The sequence below is a fragment of the Euphorbia lathyris genome, chromosome 1, assembly GCF_963576675.1.
Source record: "Euphorbia lathyris chromosome 1, ddEupLath1.1, whole genome shotgun sequence".
Classification (NCBI taxonomy): domain Eukaryota; kingdom Viridiplantae; phylum Streptophyta; class Magnoliopsida; order Malpighiales; family Euphorbiaceae; genus Euphorbia; species Euphorbia lathyris.
Genome location: NC_088910.1, coordinates 75,720,012 through 75,739,287, shown reverse-complemented (window position 1 = coordinate 75,739,287; position 19,276 = coordinate 75,720,012). Strand labels below are relative to the sequence as shown.

At 37.1% G+C, this 19,276-nt stretch overlaps 1 protein-coding gene across 1 annotated transcript; it reads left to right on the top strand.

Moving 5' to 3' along the window:
• The first annotated feature begins 8,684 nt into the window (after nt 1-8,684).
• On the top strand, nt 8,685-10,144 carry LOC136218408 (GDSL esterase/lipase At5g37690). The gene is made up of 6 exons (XM_066005264.1): nt 8,685-8,913; nt 8,988-9,115; nt 9,192-9,318; nt 9,399-9,511; nt 9,590-9,839; nt 9,906-10,144. The coding sequence occupies exons 1-6, from the start codon at nt 8,685-8,687 to the stop codon at nt 10,142-10,144; spliced, it is 1,086 nt and encodes a 361-aa protein (XP_065861336.1).
• The last annotated feature ends 9,132 nt before the right edge of the window (nt 10,145-19,276 follow it).

Sequence of the window (19,276 nt, the reverse complement as noted above, 5' to 3'; positions counted from 1 at the left end):
GATACACCACGGCATACGAGATTGCGTGGTATAGATATATCTGGTCGTAGGCGGAGAGGGGCTGCGACGGAGCAGGTAAGGAGGGGGCCGATTGCGGATCAGGCCGATATTCATGGATCAGTGGGGGCGACTGATTTTGATGACAAAGAGCCCGATAGCGATTCTTTTCAGGACTACCTGGATGTGGCAGCCCGGACAGTGCGACAGTCCACTGTTGCACATGATCACGAGGTTGAGGAGAGCGATGAGCAGCCGACCCCGGGGAGACAGCCAACCCAACGCGTAGGAGGTCGTACGCGCAGCACATTACGATTAGATATGGTACTGCAGTGGGTTTTTCCCAATTTACTTTTGTATATGGAAACAATTATTTTGGTCGACGGCGTCTGCTTTGGGATTCTGTCAGTGCTATTGATGATAGCAGAAAAAAAATGGTTATTGGAGATTTCAATGCGATTACAGGGGCTCACGAAAAAACCGAACGCATTCCGTCTGATATTAGCTGCAGGGAGTTCCGTGATTTTATTAACAACAATGAGCTTATCGAAGTGGCTAATGCAGGCTTGCAGTACACTTGGTCAAACGGTCGGTTTGGCACTGAGCATGTTGAAAGTAGACTTGATAGGGCTCTTGTGTCTGAGGATTTTGTTGATTCCTGGAGTACTATCAGCTGTACGGCTCTCTCCCGCTACCAATCAGATCATAGTCCTTTGTTATTAGTTTGCAAAAATGGTATAGTAAGGCATTCCCGGTTTCGGTTCTTTTCCATGTGGACTACTCATATCTCGCTGCCGGAGTTGGTTCTTACGCACTGGCAAGGTACTCATGTCTCTTTACCTCCAGCACAACTTTTCTGCTACAAACTAAAATCTTTAAGGGCTAAGCTCCGGGTCTGGAACAAAGAAATCTTTAGCAGAGTTGAGAATAATATAGCAGCTGCAAATTTGCGCCTCTCGAGTGTACATCAAGTTATTTCTTCTCAGGGTCTGAATGAGGTAAACCGTGTGCAGGAAGTGGAAGCAAAACAAGATTTAGATCTTCAGCTATTCAGACATGAGCTTCTCCTTCGGGATAAAAGTAGAGAAAAATGGCTTGAAGCGGGGGATCGTAACTCGAGCTATTTCCATCGCGCAGTTAAGGGTAGGAAAACTCATTCCTCTCTTGATACCCTTCTTATTGATGGTGTCATGGTCAACGATGAGAATGTGATCACACAGCATGTCGTGGATTATTATTCAAGTCTGTTCACAAGCAGCAGGCCTCTAGTCGACCATGCCCCAATCACTGAGGTAATTCCGGTTTGCGTCACATCGATGGATAATGAGCTTTTAACTCGGCAACCTTCGATTGATGATATTAGGTCTGCAGTCTTTGATCTGAACCGAGATAGCTCTCCGGGACCTGACGGTTTCGGGGGAGTATTCTATCAACAGTATTGGGACATAATTAGCACGGATCTTTGTAAGATGGTTCAGAGTTTTTTTGCTTCGGGCTGCATGTTGCCAGGGATGAATTCCAGTATTATGACTCTGCTTCCCAAATCTGCTGATGCTATAGAAATTCAACAGTTTAGGCCAATTGCTATGGGTAATTTCAATTATAAAATTATCTCGAAAATTCTCGCAGACAAACTAGCCCCTATTGCTTCTCGTATTGTGTCTGACAATCAATTCAGATTCATTTCTGGTCGAAGTATTCATCATTGTATTGCTGCAGCTTCTGAAGGTATTAACATGTTGAATAAAAACTGTTATGGTGGTAACATGGCCTTGAAGATTGATATTAGAAAGGCTTTTGATACACTTGATTGGAACTTCCTCTTGGCTGTTCTGGAAGCATTTGGTTTCTCATTGCAATTTAGAGACTGGATTTTGGAAGTTCTTCGATCAGCTAGAATCTCCATTGCTCTGGGAGGCGAAATTAAGGGGTTTTTTGGCTGTTCTTGTAGTGTGCGACAGGGCGATCCTCTTTCCCCGATTCTTTTTGGCATTGCTGAAGACTTTTTTAGCCGATGGCTGACTAAGCTGGTCAGGAACAATCAGTTTCAGACTATGACATATAACAGGCAAGCTTCTTTTCCTTCGCACCTCCTCTATGCAGATGATATGTTGTTGTTTGCCAGGGCTACCCTAAAGAACATGAAGTGCATCAAGGATCTTTTTAATTTCTATGCAGCAATTTCGGGTCAGATGGTTAATTGGGAAAAATCTGAGGTGTTTTTTGGGAATCGGATCAACATTCAGCGCCAAAACAGACTTGTCGGCATATTGGGAAAAATCTGAGGTGTTTTTTGGGAATCGGATCAACATTCAGCGCCAAAACAGACTTGTCGGCATATTGGGAATTCGGCGTGCGAGCTTACCTTTCAATTACCTTGGTGTTTCGCTTTTTCAGGGGGCCCCGAAGGCAAGGTTTTTGCAACCTTTAATGGATCACTTTATTGCTAAATTCAATCTCTGGAAAGGGCAAACGCTTTCTCTAGCGGGCAGACTCACTCTAATTAAATCTGCTTTAACGGGAGCTTTGATCCACTCATTCATGGTTTATAGACGGCCTGTCTCGCTTATCACAAAAATTGATAAAGCCCTTCGAAATTTTCTTTGGACGGGAAATAGGGATCAGCGGAAACTTTGCACTGTTTCATGGCGTATCTGTTGTCAACCTTTAGAGTGTGGTGGATTGGGAATTAAAAACATGGGTATGTTTAATTCAGCACTTCTTGGAAAGTTCAGTTGGGAACTTTTAAAGGGCGACGGCTTCATCCCTAAGCTTCTGATTACTCGCTTTCACACGCATTCGGGCTTACCAAATCCATACATCTCAAACTCGTCGGTTCGGTCTTCCATGAGGAGGGTATATGAACAAGTTAGAGAGGACATTGTGTGGTGGTTTGGAGACAACTCCCGGCTAAATTTCTGGACCGACTCGTGGATATCCCCGTCTATCGCTGATCAGCTTGGCATTCTGCCTAAAAATCAGCGCACACTTTTTGAGCCAGTGCGAAATTACAGGTTGGATAACTCGTGGAATAACTTGGATCAGCTTCCCGAACAAGTCCAGACTCGTATTCTTCGGGTTCAAGGTAATCGGGATGGAACCGACACCTGCATTTGGAAACATTCCATGTCAGGAGAACTTACGACAAAATCCCTGTACAGCTCGCTCTGCTCTGTTTCGCCGGCGGTTCCCTGGAATCGCTTTATCTGGAATGCATTTGTCCCTCCCCGACGTTCGTTTGCCTGCTGGCTGGTAATTTATGGGAAAATTTCAGTTCAGGTTAATCTTCAGGTACGCGGCTTCTCTCTTGCTTCGAGATGTGCCTTGTGTAATTGCAATATCGAGACTTTGGATCATCTTTTTGTTACGTGTTGGATTGCGAGACGTCTTTGGGCGATGGTCTTTAATAACTTTGCGGTTACTCTCTGCTTTGTGACTACTTTTGAGGCTTTATTTAGCGTTATAAGAGCGGTTGGCTTCCGATTGAAGAAACGCCGATTGTGGAACTTGGCGACGGTTAATACGGTTTGGTATATTTGGCATATCAGGAACCTGGCTGTGTTTGAAAACAAACTCCCTTCAATCCAAGTTCTTCTGAACCGTCTGTTTTTCCTCTTCCATGAGCCTAAATGGACCTCCTCTTCAACGTCTCGGGTCAGGCCACCTCCGGAACCGGACTTCATTACGGTGCGCTGGTGTCTGCCCCCGATAGGCTGGATTAAGGTTAACACCGACGGGGCTGCTGAGGGTGCTCCTGGCATCGCTGGCGCTGGGGGGATTTTCAGAAACGGAAGAGGTTTTGTAATGGGCTGTTTCGCCTTTCCCATTGCCGATTCTTATGCTCATACGGCTGAGCTGATGGCGATCGTCTTTGCTATTGAAGCTGCCTGGGAAAGAGGCTGGCACAATTTGTGGATTGAATCTGACTCGGCATATGCGGTTAAGTTGCTCAGTGAAAAATCTACTGCGGTTCCATGGAGGGTTAAGCAAGAATGGTTAAGCTGCTTATCACGTTGTTCGTCTATGAACTGCAAAATCACTCATATCTTCAGGGAAGGTAATCAAGCTGCGGATCGTCTTGCCTGTTTTGGCAAATCTGCATCAGCGCTCCACTGGTGGCACTCTGCGCCTTATTTTTGCCAATTTCATGTTTTCGATGACCTTTGTAATGTTGCTCATATTCGTTTCCTTTAATTTTCTCTCCCTTTTGTAATTTTCATTTTTTTATTAATAATATTCAGGGTTGGTTAAGTGCGTTAGGGGTGCCAACCTAGTTGGGCTGTCTAACCTCTTAATCGCGTCCCAATCTTTCATTAAAAAAAGTATAATTTAGTATAATCTAGTATAATTTTAGTATAATCTAGTATAATTTTAGTATAATTTAGTATTTTTTAGTATACTTTTAGTATAATTTAGTATTTTTTAGTATAATTTTAGTATAATCTAGTATAATTTAGTATTTTTTAGTATAATTTTTTAGTATTTTTTAGTATAATTTAGTATAATTTTAGTATAATTTTTAGTATAATTTTAGTATAATTTTTAGTATAATTTTAGTATAATTTAGTATTTTTTAGTATAATTTAGTATAATTTTAGTATAATTTAGTATTTTTTAGTATAATTTAGTATAATTTAGTATAATCTAGTATAATTTTAGTATAATTTAGTGACTCGCTACTGACTCGCTTCATGCCATGTGCATGATGATGTTTGGGGTGAGTCAGGCTGAGCTTCTGTTGCCGACTAGTCATTTATGGGCAGGTGGAGGTGTATTTTTTGGGGCTGTACAGGGGCTTCTCGCTGAGGGTAGGGATGACGCTACTCGGGCCACAGCGTGGATGTGGCTGATGCTTGGATCCACTCTGTTTGTTGACAAGAGTGGAGATAGGATTAGGCCGGTCCATCTTGCTGAGGTTTACAGCGGTGTCAGCGGGGCAGCTGGACTATCATGGGGGTCTGCTACACTAGCCATGTTGTACCGGCAGCTGGGGATAGCGAGCAGAGGAGACTGTTCAGGTATATGCGGATGTTTGACCCTTCTGCAGGCATGGATATATGAGTATTTTCCGGTTTTCCGGCCGCATAGAGGAGCTCACTTGATCCCAGCTGACCATGCCCGTGCACTGAGATGGGAGGTCGGGGTACCAGGCAAGACGACCACCCGACTAGATACCATACGCGGGCAGCTGGACCGTATGACGGCGGCAGAGGTATTTTAATAAATTTTAGAATTAATTTGAGTATTATTTATAGTATATTATTATTTTTTATTGAGTATTACTTTTTTTTATGATGATCGGATTCGAGTGTCCTACACCGGTTGGATACGGTGTAGAGACATCGTCGAGTCGTATATGCCCGATCGAGCGTTGCGACAGGTCGGATATACTCAGCCTATCCCAGCTGAGCGTATTAGACCTGATAAAGCAGTACGACCATGGAAGTCGTTATCGTACAGGCTCACGCATTCCTTAGTCACAGTTGAGGACACCTAGCGGAGATTTCCATCGGCTCGGGGCATTGATCGGAGGAGATGCTGACCAGTTGGATACGATCCCACTGCCTGTGATCCTGCTTATATGGATTGGTATAGGCGATATTCGCATCCCCATCTCCTTCATGCACCACAGGCTGGACCGGTACAGCATGCTCGCGCCAACAGCGAATTTGTAAGTTTATTATTATTTAATATTATTATTTAGTATTAGTTTATATGTGTTTAATTTTTAATATTTATTTGTTACTTTTTTTTATTTTTTTGCAGTGGGTTAGCTGGTTGTAGCGTGTCACCCAACTATCGGCTACCCACCGATCTGACGAGGATGTTCCACGCATTAAGAGGGAGATGGATGAGTTTATGGATGCGTGGCGTCGGGCGAGCTGATTTTTTATTGTAGACATTCATACATTTAAACACTTTTTGTTGTAGATATTAAATTTACTCTTTTACGTTTATAAATGTTTATGTTTATTTTAATTTTTATGTTTTTAAATTTTATTTGTTAAGTACATTTATGTAGTTACGGGCTTAACGGACTATTTACGGGTTTAACGGCCTATTTACGGGATACAGAAGCTATTTTTTTTGCTCTCTCGATACACGGGCGTGTGAACATCACGCCTCACCGTGTGGTCGGGCGTGATAGCCCCACGCCTCACCGTGTGGTCGGACGTGATAGTCCCACGTCCGACCACACGGTGTGGCGTGGGGCTATCACGCCCGACCACACGGTGAGGCGTGATGTCCATACGCCCGTGTATCGAGAGAGTAAAAAAAAAAAACTTTTTCCACCCCAAAACCCATGAAAGGGTAATTTCATCCTTTCACGGGGCTAGGGGTGGGAAATTGGGGCTGGGTTTAACAACACCCTTCTTTTTTCATAAATTTTGGTTTGGTGAAAGAAGGCTGCCTTTGCACACTTCCTTTTTGTCGTCTCCAATAAAAATCCCATAGTTTGTAAAGATACATCATACTTTTCTTTTTTCTTCGAGCGATTTCAGCTTCCCTTACCTTATTGAAATCTCTACTCTAGCCTTTAGACTTTACTTGGTCCTGAACTAGAGTTATCTCTCCTCTCTCTCTGAATTTATTATAACAAAAATAAGATAATTAAACTCAAAATCAATTATGGAGTGAAGGTTTTTCTTTGAAAGTTAGCAATATTAGTGGCAGACCTACTGAGGATCTCTTCAAGGGCCCTTTAATTGCGTAGATTAATTAATTCAAAAGTACATCCCTTCATTCCAAATTAATTATAAATATATATATCTGTAGAGATAAAATGTAATCTCCTCACTAGAATTACACTATGTATCATAACACGTTGATACAAGTTCCAATTGTTTTCATTAGCATAGGTGAGAATGTACTATCACTATCAATGCTATCTTAAACAAAAAGAACTTCACCCTTCTTGGCATAGCCTCCAACTCAATAATTATATTACACATATAGGTATATAAAAAGAATATAGAGAACACAAGTAAAAATATAATCACTATTGTATTAACATTTTATACATCCTCGTTAGTCACTTGGTTCATCCATTATACTAACCAATGATTAATTATTACATTTAAGATGACATACCTAAAATGACATTAAGTGCATTACATCCTGCTCCACTAATTAGAAATACAAACATATGTGTTATGGAGGAGTTTAACTCAACTCACATAGACTGCTATGGATATAATTTAAAATATGTGCTTGTGGCTCACTAATTCAGATAATCTTCTCAACTAGGATCATTTCACATATCAACCTAAGGAAGATCACATTCTTTTCCCATCCTACCATTATTCAATTCAATCATGTGTAGAAGGCTCAACATATCATATTTCAGCTCATAACATTGCAACTTTCTTCGTCGCCTACTTTTCATATCTATGACAACCATATCACAAATGTTCACAATATATTTTATCACATTATTCACATTATATTCAATCACATTCCATACTCAACAAGTTCAAAACCACAATACATTTATACACATATAATATAAGTAACATATGTTATCTCGTATCAATATCGCACTTTTAATTCCTTTATTTTACTCGCATTAGCTTAAATAAAATTAAATTATCTAGCAAAATTTTTATAACAACGTTAGAGACCTAAGATGGACTTTTTCAATTTTTGCATTCCTCGCAAATCGTTTCGTTTAGATTTCAAGTTTTGGCACGCAAATTCCATAAACCTAACCCATTTTAATTGAGAAGCAACTTCTCTGGCACACCCACACCCTAACCACACGTGACAAGGTTAAAAATTAGCATTATTTGCAAAATATCGCTAACACTTAGTTATTAAAAAAATTAATTGGAGGATAGATAACCTTTGATGTGATTAGCGAAGAACAGATAACTATCATATTACCAATCATGGTTCGACAACATCGAGGTTAATCGGGAGAAAAAATGATAGATCCACGAACTAAGAGCGATTTCCCGTGAGAGAGAGAGAGAGGGGACGGGACGCGTATTACTAGGGAGAGATGGAGGCAAACGTTTTGTCTCCTATCTTGTTAGAGTGATCAAGATTTTTTTTAATAAACAATAAGTGTCTCATTGGCCGCATAATTCCAACAGAAACCAACATTTTGCAAAGTTTTATCTCTAAACATCCACTTTATCTTCTAATCAAACGTCACTTAAATTATTTCAAATCCAAAAAATTTGAGAAATAAAGTTAGTTAGAATTCATCTTGATTAATGGTAAAAGGGACTATTATGAAATAATGTATAAAGTTGAGGAGCCATAATGTTTGGTTTTGAAATTCAGGGATAAAAATGAAAGTAAAAGTAAAGATTAAGGGCCATGGTTGTAATTTACCCTATAATTTATATCTAATAATAACATAAATAATTAAAATATATTTTTTTGAAGGAGAAAAGGAATGCAAGTTTATGAGGTAAAAATATTTGAATTGGTTGAGCTCATTCTTTGTTGTCATCTAATTGCAAATAATAAAATGAAAAGGAGAAAACAGTGCAGGAAAGGTAGATCCGAAAATTGAAGGCATTATCGTTTACCACTGGCATTATTACCAAGGGTAAGGTGAGTTTGGTGATCTGCTATTATACATCTTCTGTAGTTAAGAAAATAATCACCTACTGCCATGACTAAACATTACTATATATATAATAAACAACTATCAAATACAAACAATGGCAATGGCAATGGCAATTGTTCTAGTTTTACTTGTTGCAGCAGCAGAACTAGCTGCTTCTGCTTCTGGCAATTCACTTGTCACTTACGTCTTTGGTGATTCTTTAACTGAAGTTGGAAACAACAATCACCTTCAGTATTCTCTTGCAAGGTCTGATTATCCATGGTATGGCATTGATTTTACCGGCGCTCAGCCCACCGGAAGGTTCACTAATGGCAGGACTATTGGTGATATAATATGTACGTATATTTCCATCATTTACTTAGAGATATGGAATTGCACTTATTTATTGGAGTTTCTTTTATCATTGAAGCTGAAAAGCTTGGGATCTCATCACCACCACCTTATCTTTCTGTGCAAGAGAATGATGAAGCATTACTAAAAGGAGTGAATTATGCCTCCGGTGGAGCTGGAATTCTTAATGAAACTGGCCTTTATTTTGTAATTTCCCTTTCTTTTCATCTTATTCTTCAATACAGAGTTGAAGTTTCTTAGTCTGCTATAATGTAAATTGCAGATTCAAAGACTATCCTTTAATGATCAGATAAATTACTTCAACATTACAAGACAAGTAATCAAGTCAAAACTAGGAGCAGCAGCTGCAAACAGACACTGCAATAAGGCCTTGTACTTGGTTGGAATTGGTAGGCTCTAATCAACCACTTACTTTTTGTCAAGTTCTCTAGTAGAGAGTAATCAAGTTATTGGGTGATGATGCCTACAGGAAGCAATGATTATGTCAACAATTTCTTGCAGCCATTCTTAGCAGATGCACAACAATACACACATGATGAATTTGTGCAACTCCTAGTCTCTAATTTAGATCAACAATTTACGGTGAATCAACTAACCTATTTTGCCTTGGTTTCATGTTTAATCAATGCAATAAACTGAATTGGTATGATATAAATGCAGAAACTATACCAACTGGGTGCAAGGAAGATGGTATTTCATGGGTTAGGTCCATTGGGTTGCATTCCTTCACAGAGAGTAAAATCCAAAACAGGGGAATGCTTGAAAAGAGTTAATGAATGGGTTTTAGAATTCAATTCCAAAGTACACAACCTTATTTCCAGATTAAACCAAACACTCCCAAATGCCAATTTCTTATTTGCAGACACTTATGGAGATATTATGGATTTGATCAACAAACCCACTGCTTATGGTAATACTAACTGGTTTATTTTTTTTTTTAATGAAATTTTTTAGACTAAAACATTTGAAAATTCAGGTATGAAGGTATCAAACACATCATGCTGCAATGTAGATACAAGCATAGGAGGATTATGCCTGCCCAACTCAAAACTATGCAAAAACAGAAAGGATTATGTTTTCTGGGACGGATTTCATCCTACTGATGCAGCTAATCAAATCCTTGCTCACAAGTTCTTCTTCATCCTTTTCCCTTCTCTCCCCAACTCCTCTTCCATTGCACCATCTCCATCAATGCCCATAAAATACATGTACTAATTGTAATTAACAATCACACTCATGCTATGTATTAAGGAATTTAACTAATTGCTAAATTGAGATTTCCACCAGATGAAAATGCTCGTTAACTTTCTAAATTCAATGCTCTCAGTTGAAAGGCCAAAAAATTTCCACAAGAGAGGACATTAAAGGAGTAGTAAGAAACCTTCCTTCAATTCAACCAAAGAAGTTGTAAATGATTGATAGAGAAGAGAGCCTTCTTCTTCGATCTAAAGGAGGGGAACTGAATCCCACAATTCTAGAGAAAAGAGTCATTAAGCATAATAATCCATCAATCATAAACAAGTATTAGAAAGTACATGGCTTAATCAAAGGCTGATTACAAACACTACCTCTAAGCCTCTATTAGGTGTGGTTAAAGCATAATCAATCATCATCGAGCACCAAATCAAACCATTCAATATTCAACAAAAAGAAAATATCATAAGAAAAAGCAAAATTAATGGAATATGGAACCTACGAGAAAAAGCAAGAACTCATTGATAAGTAATTGAAATCCGCTTGTCCAGAGGTACATTTTTATTTGGCATCGCTTCGTATTCTCTGAGCTATCTGGATTAACGCAGAGAATCATAGGCTGATGCTTCTTTTTATTTAACAAAAATCAATTCAGAAAGAAAGGAGGAACTACAGAAACAGATTTCTGAGGTTGAAGATGTAAAACAAAATGTGGATTTATAGCTGCACGGATTAGGGTTTCATTGTAAAACGGGTTGATTTTGAGGTATAAGGTACAAATCCGACCCGCTTCGAACTAGGAGCCTTCCTTTTGTTTTTTTGGGTAAATAATTTATTAGTCCTCTAGTTTTTACCTAACACACTGTTTAGTCCCTATATTTTGAAAAACACATTTTAAGGTCCATATCTTCTGTCCATATTAACCTTGTGGTCCTTTTATTTATTTTTTTAGATTTTTAACCGAACATATCTTAGCTTTTAGGACAACCACGGTACAATACAAGTTGACCATATTACTCTATTATTTTATATATATCTGTTTATGCTAAAATATAACGATTACAAGTATAAAAAAACTAGACAAAAAGACCAAAGAGTTAATATTGATAAAAGTTAGGTACCTTATAATGTGTTTTTCAAAATAGGGGGACTAAACAGTGTGTTAGGTAAAAACTATGAGACTAATAAATTATTTACCTTTTTTTTTACAATAAGGAGGAATTAATTGATGATTAGAAAGCACATTACATAAGAATTCAGGGGATAGAAAACCAAACCCTTTCACCAGACATAGAATCAGCTGCACGGGCTAATACATGAGCAGACTGGTTCGTTGATCGAGAAATGAATACAAGGTTACATTTGCCAATTTTGTCCATCAAGGACTTACAATCACCAATAATAACACCTACCAAGGAACTAGGAATAGAGGATCGAGTGCAAAGTTGAGAGAGGACTTGCGAGTCCGTCTCAAGTAAAATATTATTCCAACCGTTCCGATAAACCCAACTCAATGCTTCTTTAAAAGCCAAAGCTTCATCAATTAACGCATCCAGGGAACCAATACTCACACCGTTACCACAACTAATAAACGAGCCTGTAGAATTTCTTGCCACAAAGCCGAAACCAAGAAGGTTCGATTACTGAAAAACAGCAGCGTCGAACGTAACTGAGATCTGATTGGTAAGGGGAGGCTGCCAAGATGTTCTCGCCGGCAGAATAGAGGAAGTTGGGCATAAATTTGCTACACGGGCATGCTGCCAAGCCGAGAGGAAGCTGGTACCATTATTGAGAAGAATTGAAGGGATAGTGTATTTATTATTCCACTGCTATTGATTGCGGTCAGACCAAATGCTCCAACAAATTACAGCAGCGAGGTCCAAGTCATGCCTTGAGAAGTTTTGATTCAAGTAGCACCAAAAGGAAGGGAAATCATGATGCAAATGGCTTAAATCACCCATTGAAGATAGGCTCCACATTTGCCGAGCCGTATAGCAGGAAACTAAGACATGAAAAGTGTCTTCAATATGAGAGTTGCACCAAGAACAACCACTATCCACGGGGACATGACGAGAAATAAGAGCTTGTTTAGTCGGAAGGCACCCAGACAAAGCTATCCAAAGTAAATCCTTCACTTTAGGTGGAACAGATAAATTCCACATCGAGTTCCAATTTATAGGGGACTGTTGAGTTGTAATGCTTTGATAGAGTCTCCGATAGCCACTCTTCACACTATACTCACCCGATTTTTCATCCATCCAACACCAACGATCTTGAATATTTCTATGCGAGAGGGGCACTTGTCGAATTAGTAACCGATCGTGAGCACTAAAGAGAAGCTCGAGAAGCTCATCATTCTAGTTTAGAACGTTAGGATCTCTTAGACAAACCACTTTGTCAGAAGCCGTAGCAAGGATAAAGACACTTTCTACAAAGGGGTTTTGATCATCAGGAAGCCACGGATCGGTCCAAATATTAGTTTCTTCTCCATTTCCCACAGTTATCCTAAGACCCGAAACCACCAAGTCCTTAGCTGTAAGAATACTCCGCCACACATAGCTCGGGTTATTGCAAAAAGAACCCTCCAAGAAAGTACCCAAAGGATAATAACAAGCTCTAAACACCTGGGAGACCAGAGAATCAGGATTATATAGCAGACACCATCCTTGTTTACCCAAAAGAGCTAAATTAAACCAGTGTAACCGACGAAACCCCATTCCACCCAACTTCTTTGGGACACAAAGTCTTACCCAAGATTAAACCAGTGTAACTGACGAAACCCCATCCCACTAGAACCCCACTAGAAGGAGTTCATCATCTTTTCAAGATCATCACACAGACATTCCAGAATAAGAAATATACTCATAACATAAGAAGGGAGAGCTTGAAGAATAAATTTTATTAACACTTCTTTGCCTGCTTTGGAAAGGAAGCAAGACTTCCAGCTATTCACTCTTTTGGAAACCATACCCTCCAGAAAGTTGAAAACTGCAGTTCTATCCCGGCCAATCTGAGAAGGTAGACCAAGATATTTACCCGGAACGGCAACTCGAGACACCCCCAACGAACCACTAATCTTTATCTTAGTTTGATCTAGGCAATTTCGACTGAAGGAGATAGGAGATTTGGAGAAATTAATCTTTTGCCCTGAAGCAACTTCATAATGAACAAGACAATCTTTAATAACAGAGTGATACGAGGAGCATGATTTGCAACATGAAAGCCATGAATTAAACCCCTAGTTTCCAGATGAGACAAAGAAGCTGAAAGACCTTCTGCACAAATAAGAAAGAAATAAGGGGAAATAGGATCTCCCTGTCGAAGACCTTTTTGAGGAAGGATAGGCCCAATCTTATGAACCCAATTCACAATATGGTATCTCGGCTTACACACACGTTGCATGATTAAATCAATCCAACTACTCGCAAAACCCATTTTGCCCATCATCTGTTTCAGAAAGTCCCATTCAACTCTGTCATAGGCTTTGGCCATATCTAGCTTAAGAGAAGCATAACCAGTAATACCTTGAGTTTTACAAAACAGATAGTGATTGACTTCAAAAGCTAGAAGCACATTATCAGAAATAAGCCTGCCTGGTATAAAAGCACTTTGAATTGGAGCAATAATGTCATTAAGAACCTACTTTAGACAATTAGAAATAGTCTTCGAAATGATTTTGTAAATTACATTACAAAAAGTAATCAGACGCATATTAGAAACCATTTCAGTCTTAGATTTCTTAGGGATAAGAATCAAGGTTGTATCATGAATAGCATCAGGGAAAGAACCCGAATTCAACCAATTCAAACAAGCATCAGTCACACTACAACTAATAATGTCCCAATATTTTTGATAGAAGCATGTGAGGGGAAATAGGCAAACACAGGTGCAGCGGAAATATAATTTTTTTTTACCTATTTTATCTATTTTCCTTTCCCAAGATCCATTAATCGTTATTTCATACAAGGAGGCATATAACGAAATACCTTTATTGACGATCTATCTACAGTTGCAAACGAAGTGCCCACAACTCTTAATCCCGAGTTTCACGAACACAATCAAAACAAACAATCAAACAAGTAAATGATTAGAATACAACCAATGAATAGCAATCAAAGGAGATTGCCTCTAACAAATCAACACAAGATCAAAGAGAAAAAGGAAGAGATAGAAATTAATCGTATGGAAGCAAGCGGAGCAAAATTCTTCAAAAACTCTTGATGGCTGAATTTTCTCTCTCACTCTGCTTAGGGTTGGCTGAATTTTACCTATAAGGGGTATAAATAGCCTCTTGTATCTAAACCCTAATTAGATAGAATTAGGTTACTTATTAAGAGTTTTATACTAAATAATACTCTATTAATATTATCTATAATTATATCTAAATATAAAGATAATATTAAGTTGTTTGATAGAACAATAATTAGAAGTAATTTAATCATATTAAACCTTCTAACTTAATTATCCTATAATTAATTTAACCACAACTATAATCTAATTACAATTGTCTAAAATAAATTAATTCCCAGATGTATTTTAATACATGTAATTCGCCCCCCTCATCTATTGGGCCTTAATGGACTATGTTGGGCTTCCATCTATTAATTACTATCCATTCCTCTTTTTGGTTCCAAGTCTTATGTGTGGCCCATTAGGTTCTTATTACTACTAGTTGTATACAACCATTAAATTAATTTCCCAAAATTACATTTAATCTTTGTATAACGGAATGAGTGTATGGACTGTGATTAGCAGAACCGTAAACATTCCCCCAGAGCTATAAGAAGACATGTTGATTCCGTCGTTGACATTTTCGTATTAGTTACAGTATAATTCGATCCTTTATCAGCTACATCCTTGAACTGAATCTTATGACTATGGATTATGTCAAGTCACATATAGCAAGACATTCGTTTTACTTGTACAAGTCGAGTTAACTCCGAATAGATATGTTAAGTGAAATCTCTATTTCAATTCTTAAGCTATCACCTTGCAAGGATTTAGAGTCAAGTCTTCCATAAGCGATCCTTGGACATATCTCTCATTTATCAGGAGTAACAAATGCTCAATCCAATGTCAACTATCCTGCAATTACTTCCTGTGATACCCAACGCATGCCCGCACACACCCTAGAGTCATCTCTGTTATGTATCGTGTTTGAACAGAGTCAAACTATCACATTCCATAATCCAGAATCACTAATTAACATTCCTTTGAGTCTGAGGATTACTTATACCTATTAATACCAATGTGATGAACATGCGACATAGGATAAATCCATCCATCCTGTTATCTCAAGTCGGGTCCCCAATCTCAATGAACTCCTTCACTGGATCCATGTAACTGTCCAGATATCCACATATCTGAAGCTTGTGAGATCAGCTCCCTGTCTCGACAGAAAAAATTGTTATATGCAAGTCTCTACAGTATTATGTCAATCCCTATTCAAAACACATTACTTGACTTGGGGTGGTTTTAAGTTTATTAGTTTATTATAATGTTTTGTCTCACTTCATGTTTGTATGAACACTTTATAATCACTTTAAATAAACTTAGGGATTTCTTTTTATTAGACTTATTTAGTTCTTAAAAGTAATTGCCTTTATACAGTTGAAAACCATATCTTATTAAAACAAATGATATAAAAGAACAATTCATTCACAACTGGTTTATATCCTAGAACAATTGACTATAGGACACTAAGCTCCAACAGCAGGGATTGAAGCCATCTGGATATGAGCTTTTGTTAGGGTTCATATTAAAAACAACGGGTTTAATTTCCTCAGCCCGGAAAGGACTCAACAGATCATTATTCATCTCAGCACTAACTTTAGGTTTCACAATATCAATAATACTAGTAGCATTGCAGCCATTAGAAGCAAAAAGACAGTTAAAGTAATGAGAAATATGAGAATCAAGGCCAGAGTTCCAGTCATACCAGACACCTACTTTGTCTCTAAGTTGAGTGATAAGATTCTTCTTTTGCCTAGTGGTAGCCGAGGCATGGAAGGATTTCGAATTAAGGTCACCTGCACTCAACTAGAGTTGTTTGGCATGCTGCTTCCAGAAGACTTCTTACTGGAGAAGAAGAGAGTCAAGCTTGGCCAGCACGTCAATGAGTTCAGCTTGAGAACTAGCATCAGATCGGAACTTTAGAAGTTTAACTCTTCCCCGACAACTAGCAATAGTGAACTTGAAAACTAACAGCATGGTGAGATTATTCTTAGTGATGAGGCTAGCACCACTTTTGGTGATATTACAGATAATCTATATCAGTTAATATGTGAAATGCTTACCACAACAATTGATGATGTATTAAGAATTACTATTTATTGTATTATGATTTGACGTATTAAGAATTACTATTATTCCCTTATCATTCCATTTGGTTTGGTGATTATGTATTCGGTAAATATTTACTCTTAATATTGTCAGCTAGCTTTTCATATTGATATTGTCACTTTGCCAACTAGATTTTCATATTCACTTTACCACTATGCTATTTGTTATTATATGTTAGTTTTATATAGGTAAATGATTTACTCCTAATAAGTTTTGTCTAGTTGTTATGTAGACTTCTAAAATATCTAAGAAAAAATTGAATAAGTCAAGTGGAAAAAATGAAAGTTTATTTTGGACACTTGTTATGGATAATGTGTTCATTGATGATTATTTACATCAACACATGAATAGTGGTAGAGTTGATGAAACTTTTACTATAAAGACATTGGACTGGATTATTTCTTAACGAGTGTATTATTTACAAACCACATTGGACTTACTTGTTTCTTAACGAGTGTATTATTTACAGACATTGGACCTGATTGTTTCTTAAAGAATTGCGTGAAATATATGAAAAACAAATGGAATGCATATTATGATATATTTCGTGGGGAGCTAGTGGATTTGGTTGGGACAGTATCACATGCACCTGGAATGCAGAACCAAAAGTGTGGAAATAGTTGATAGTTATAAGCATATATATGGAATTTGTTAATCTACATCTCATTTATTATGCTCTTACAAATTGCATTCTTTTTATAGGATAAATCGACACCTACGGAATGGATGAATAAACCGATTCCAAATTATGAAAAAATGGTTCAGTTATATGCTATGGACAAGGCAATGGAATAAAATTTTGAAAATTTGAAAGAAACCGCAAAGGAAAAGTTATGTGTGTTGATGACGAGTTTGATTCCATTCAAGGAATTAATCGTCTTGTTAATGAAAATAAAATGAGCTTAGATAACGAGACACAACCGGTAAATGTAGACAATGACATTCCTACTTCTGAAAAAGCACATTCTTAAAATGTCGGAATAGGAAAGAGAAAAAATTCAAAGTAAATTGCCTACAAATGACGAAAATAGTGGTGTAATTCTTTTAAAAGTAGGTTTCGAAGAAGTTGCAAAAGTACTTAGGGGAACAACTTTATCTTACCTTTCAATTCCTCAAAGTGATATTTAGATATTTAGAAGTTGATTGAGAACTTAAAGCTTCAAGGACACAACGAAGAAATATATATATATTTTCCTCAACAAGAACCCTAATATGTAACGCCGTGCAACATAAACAACGAATCTAAGATTGGCAAGAACTAAGCGTTTGCCTGCTTCCACGTCGCCATGTTCACGAAAACGTATAGCTAAGGCTGTTTCTTCTTCTTCGCTCAACATGGGAATTTGGGCGATATCTTTCAAGTATGCACGTTACTTTCTTCAAAATCGATCGTGTCAATGAAGTACATATTAAGTATTCTACTCACGTACACCCGTTCGATTCTATATTAAAAAAACATATTCAAGCATGTCCTCTCCAAAAAGAGTAAGAAGAAATTCTATTGGAATTTTTACTTGATTCTCATATATTATCTTAAATTGATTATGATGTTTATTATTAGGAAAAATGCATATATAAGCCCTAGATCAATTTAAATTTTATTTATTAAAGCTTGAATATTTTAAATAGATACATTAAGTGCTTGATTAATTATTGTTTTAGCACATTAAACTCATAGTCTTTTAAATTGAGACATTAAACCTTTGATCATTTATTTTTTGACACATTAAAACCCCTATTAAATGATCCAATTATGTGTACGGTTCAAACTCCATTTAGTGCAAACAAAACTGTTAGTGTGTTTTTAATACGTCAATTGAGATATAAATTGTGATGTCAGATAAATTCCTAACTATATTATTTTAAAAGGACAGTGATATCCTTACAGTTTATGCATCCTAAATGAAGTTTGAATTATTCGCATAAATGACACGTCAAATAGGAGCTTAGTATGTTAACAAATAATTGATAAAGAGTTTACTATATCCATTTAAAAGATGAAGGGCTTAGTGTGCTTAAAAATAATTGATTAAGGGTTTAATGTATTCATTTGAAATATTAAGGATTAACCAATAAAAAATAAATTGACGAAGGGTTCAATTATAAATTTTACCTTATTATTATTATATGGGATAGGTGATCGAGAGTGATATGAGTTTACTGGGAATTGAGGAAAATATGGTAGTGGATAGGACGGAGTGGAGGGAGCGAATCTGTGTCGCTGACACGACTTGATTTTCACGGTTTTATATGATGGTTCATGTTAGCCGACCCCGAATCATTTCGGGACTAAGGCTTTGTTGTTGTTTGTTGTTGTTGTTATTATTATATGGGATAGATTAAAACTTATTACTTTGTAATGTTATTTTGTACATTGAGAATATTATTTTTAATGTTGAGATTATAATTTTATATTTGTGTTAAATTATGCGAAATATTATTTAATTATATGCATAAATAGTAACGAAGTAATGTAAAATTATCTATGAAGAATAAATTTTAACTTTTTTCCCGCTCATATTTAAACTCTCAAACAAAATTAAATTTTAGATTCTCATTTATATTTTATAAACTGTAAAAGAACAAATTAATTTTTTAACATTCATTTCAATGACTTTCAATGCTAAACAAAAGGTGTAAAAAAAACAAAGTTAAAGTAGATGAAAAGAAAAGAATTGATAGACAGAAACGCTAGGAAAGAGTATAGAGTAGAGTATTTCCACTTGCAAGATTCTGGTACAGGAATTCATCCAAAAGACAGAAACATCAGTAGCATTAATAGAGAAAAATGGTTAAAAAGAGAGAGACTAA

What these genes read in the sequence shown, in the direction of transcription:
- LOC136218408 (XM_066005264.1), top strand. Translation starts at nt 8,685, where the DNA reads ATGGCAATTGTTCTAGTTTTACTTGTTGCAGCAGCAGAACTAGCTGCT. An exon ending in GACTATTGGTGATATAATAT is followed by an intron (nt 8,914 to 8,987) that starts GTACGTATATTT and finishes TTATCATTGAAG; the next exon opens with CTGAAAAGCTTGGGATCTCA. An exon ending in CTTGTACTTGGTTGGAATTG is followed by an intron (nt 9,319 to 9,398) that starts GTAGGCTCTAAT and finishes TGATGCCTACAG; the next exon opens with GAAGCAATGATTATGTCAAC.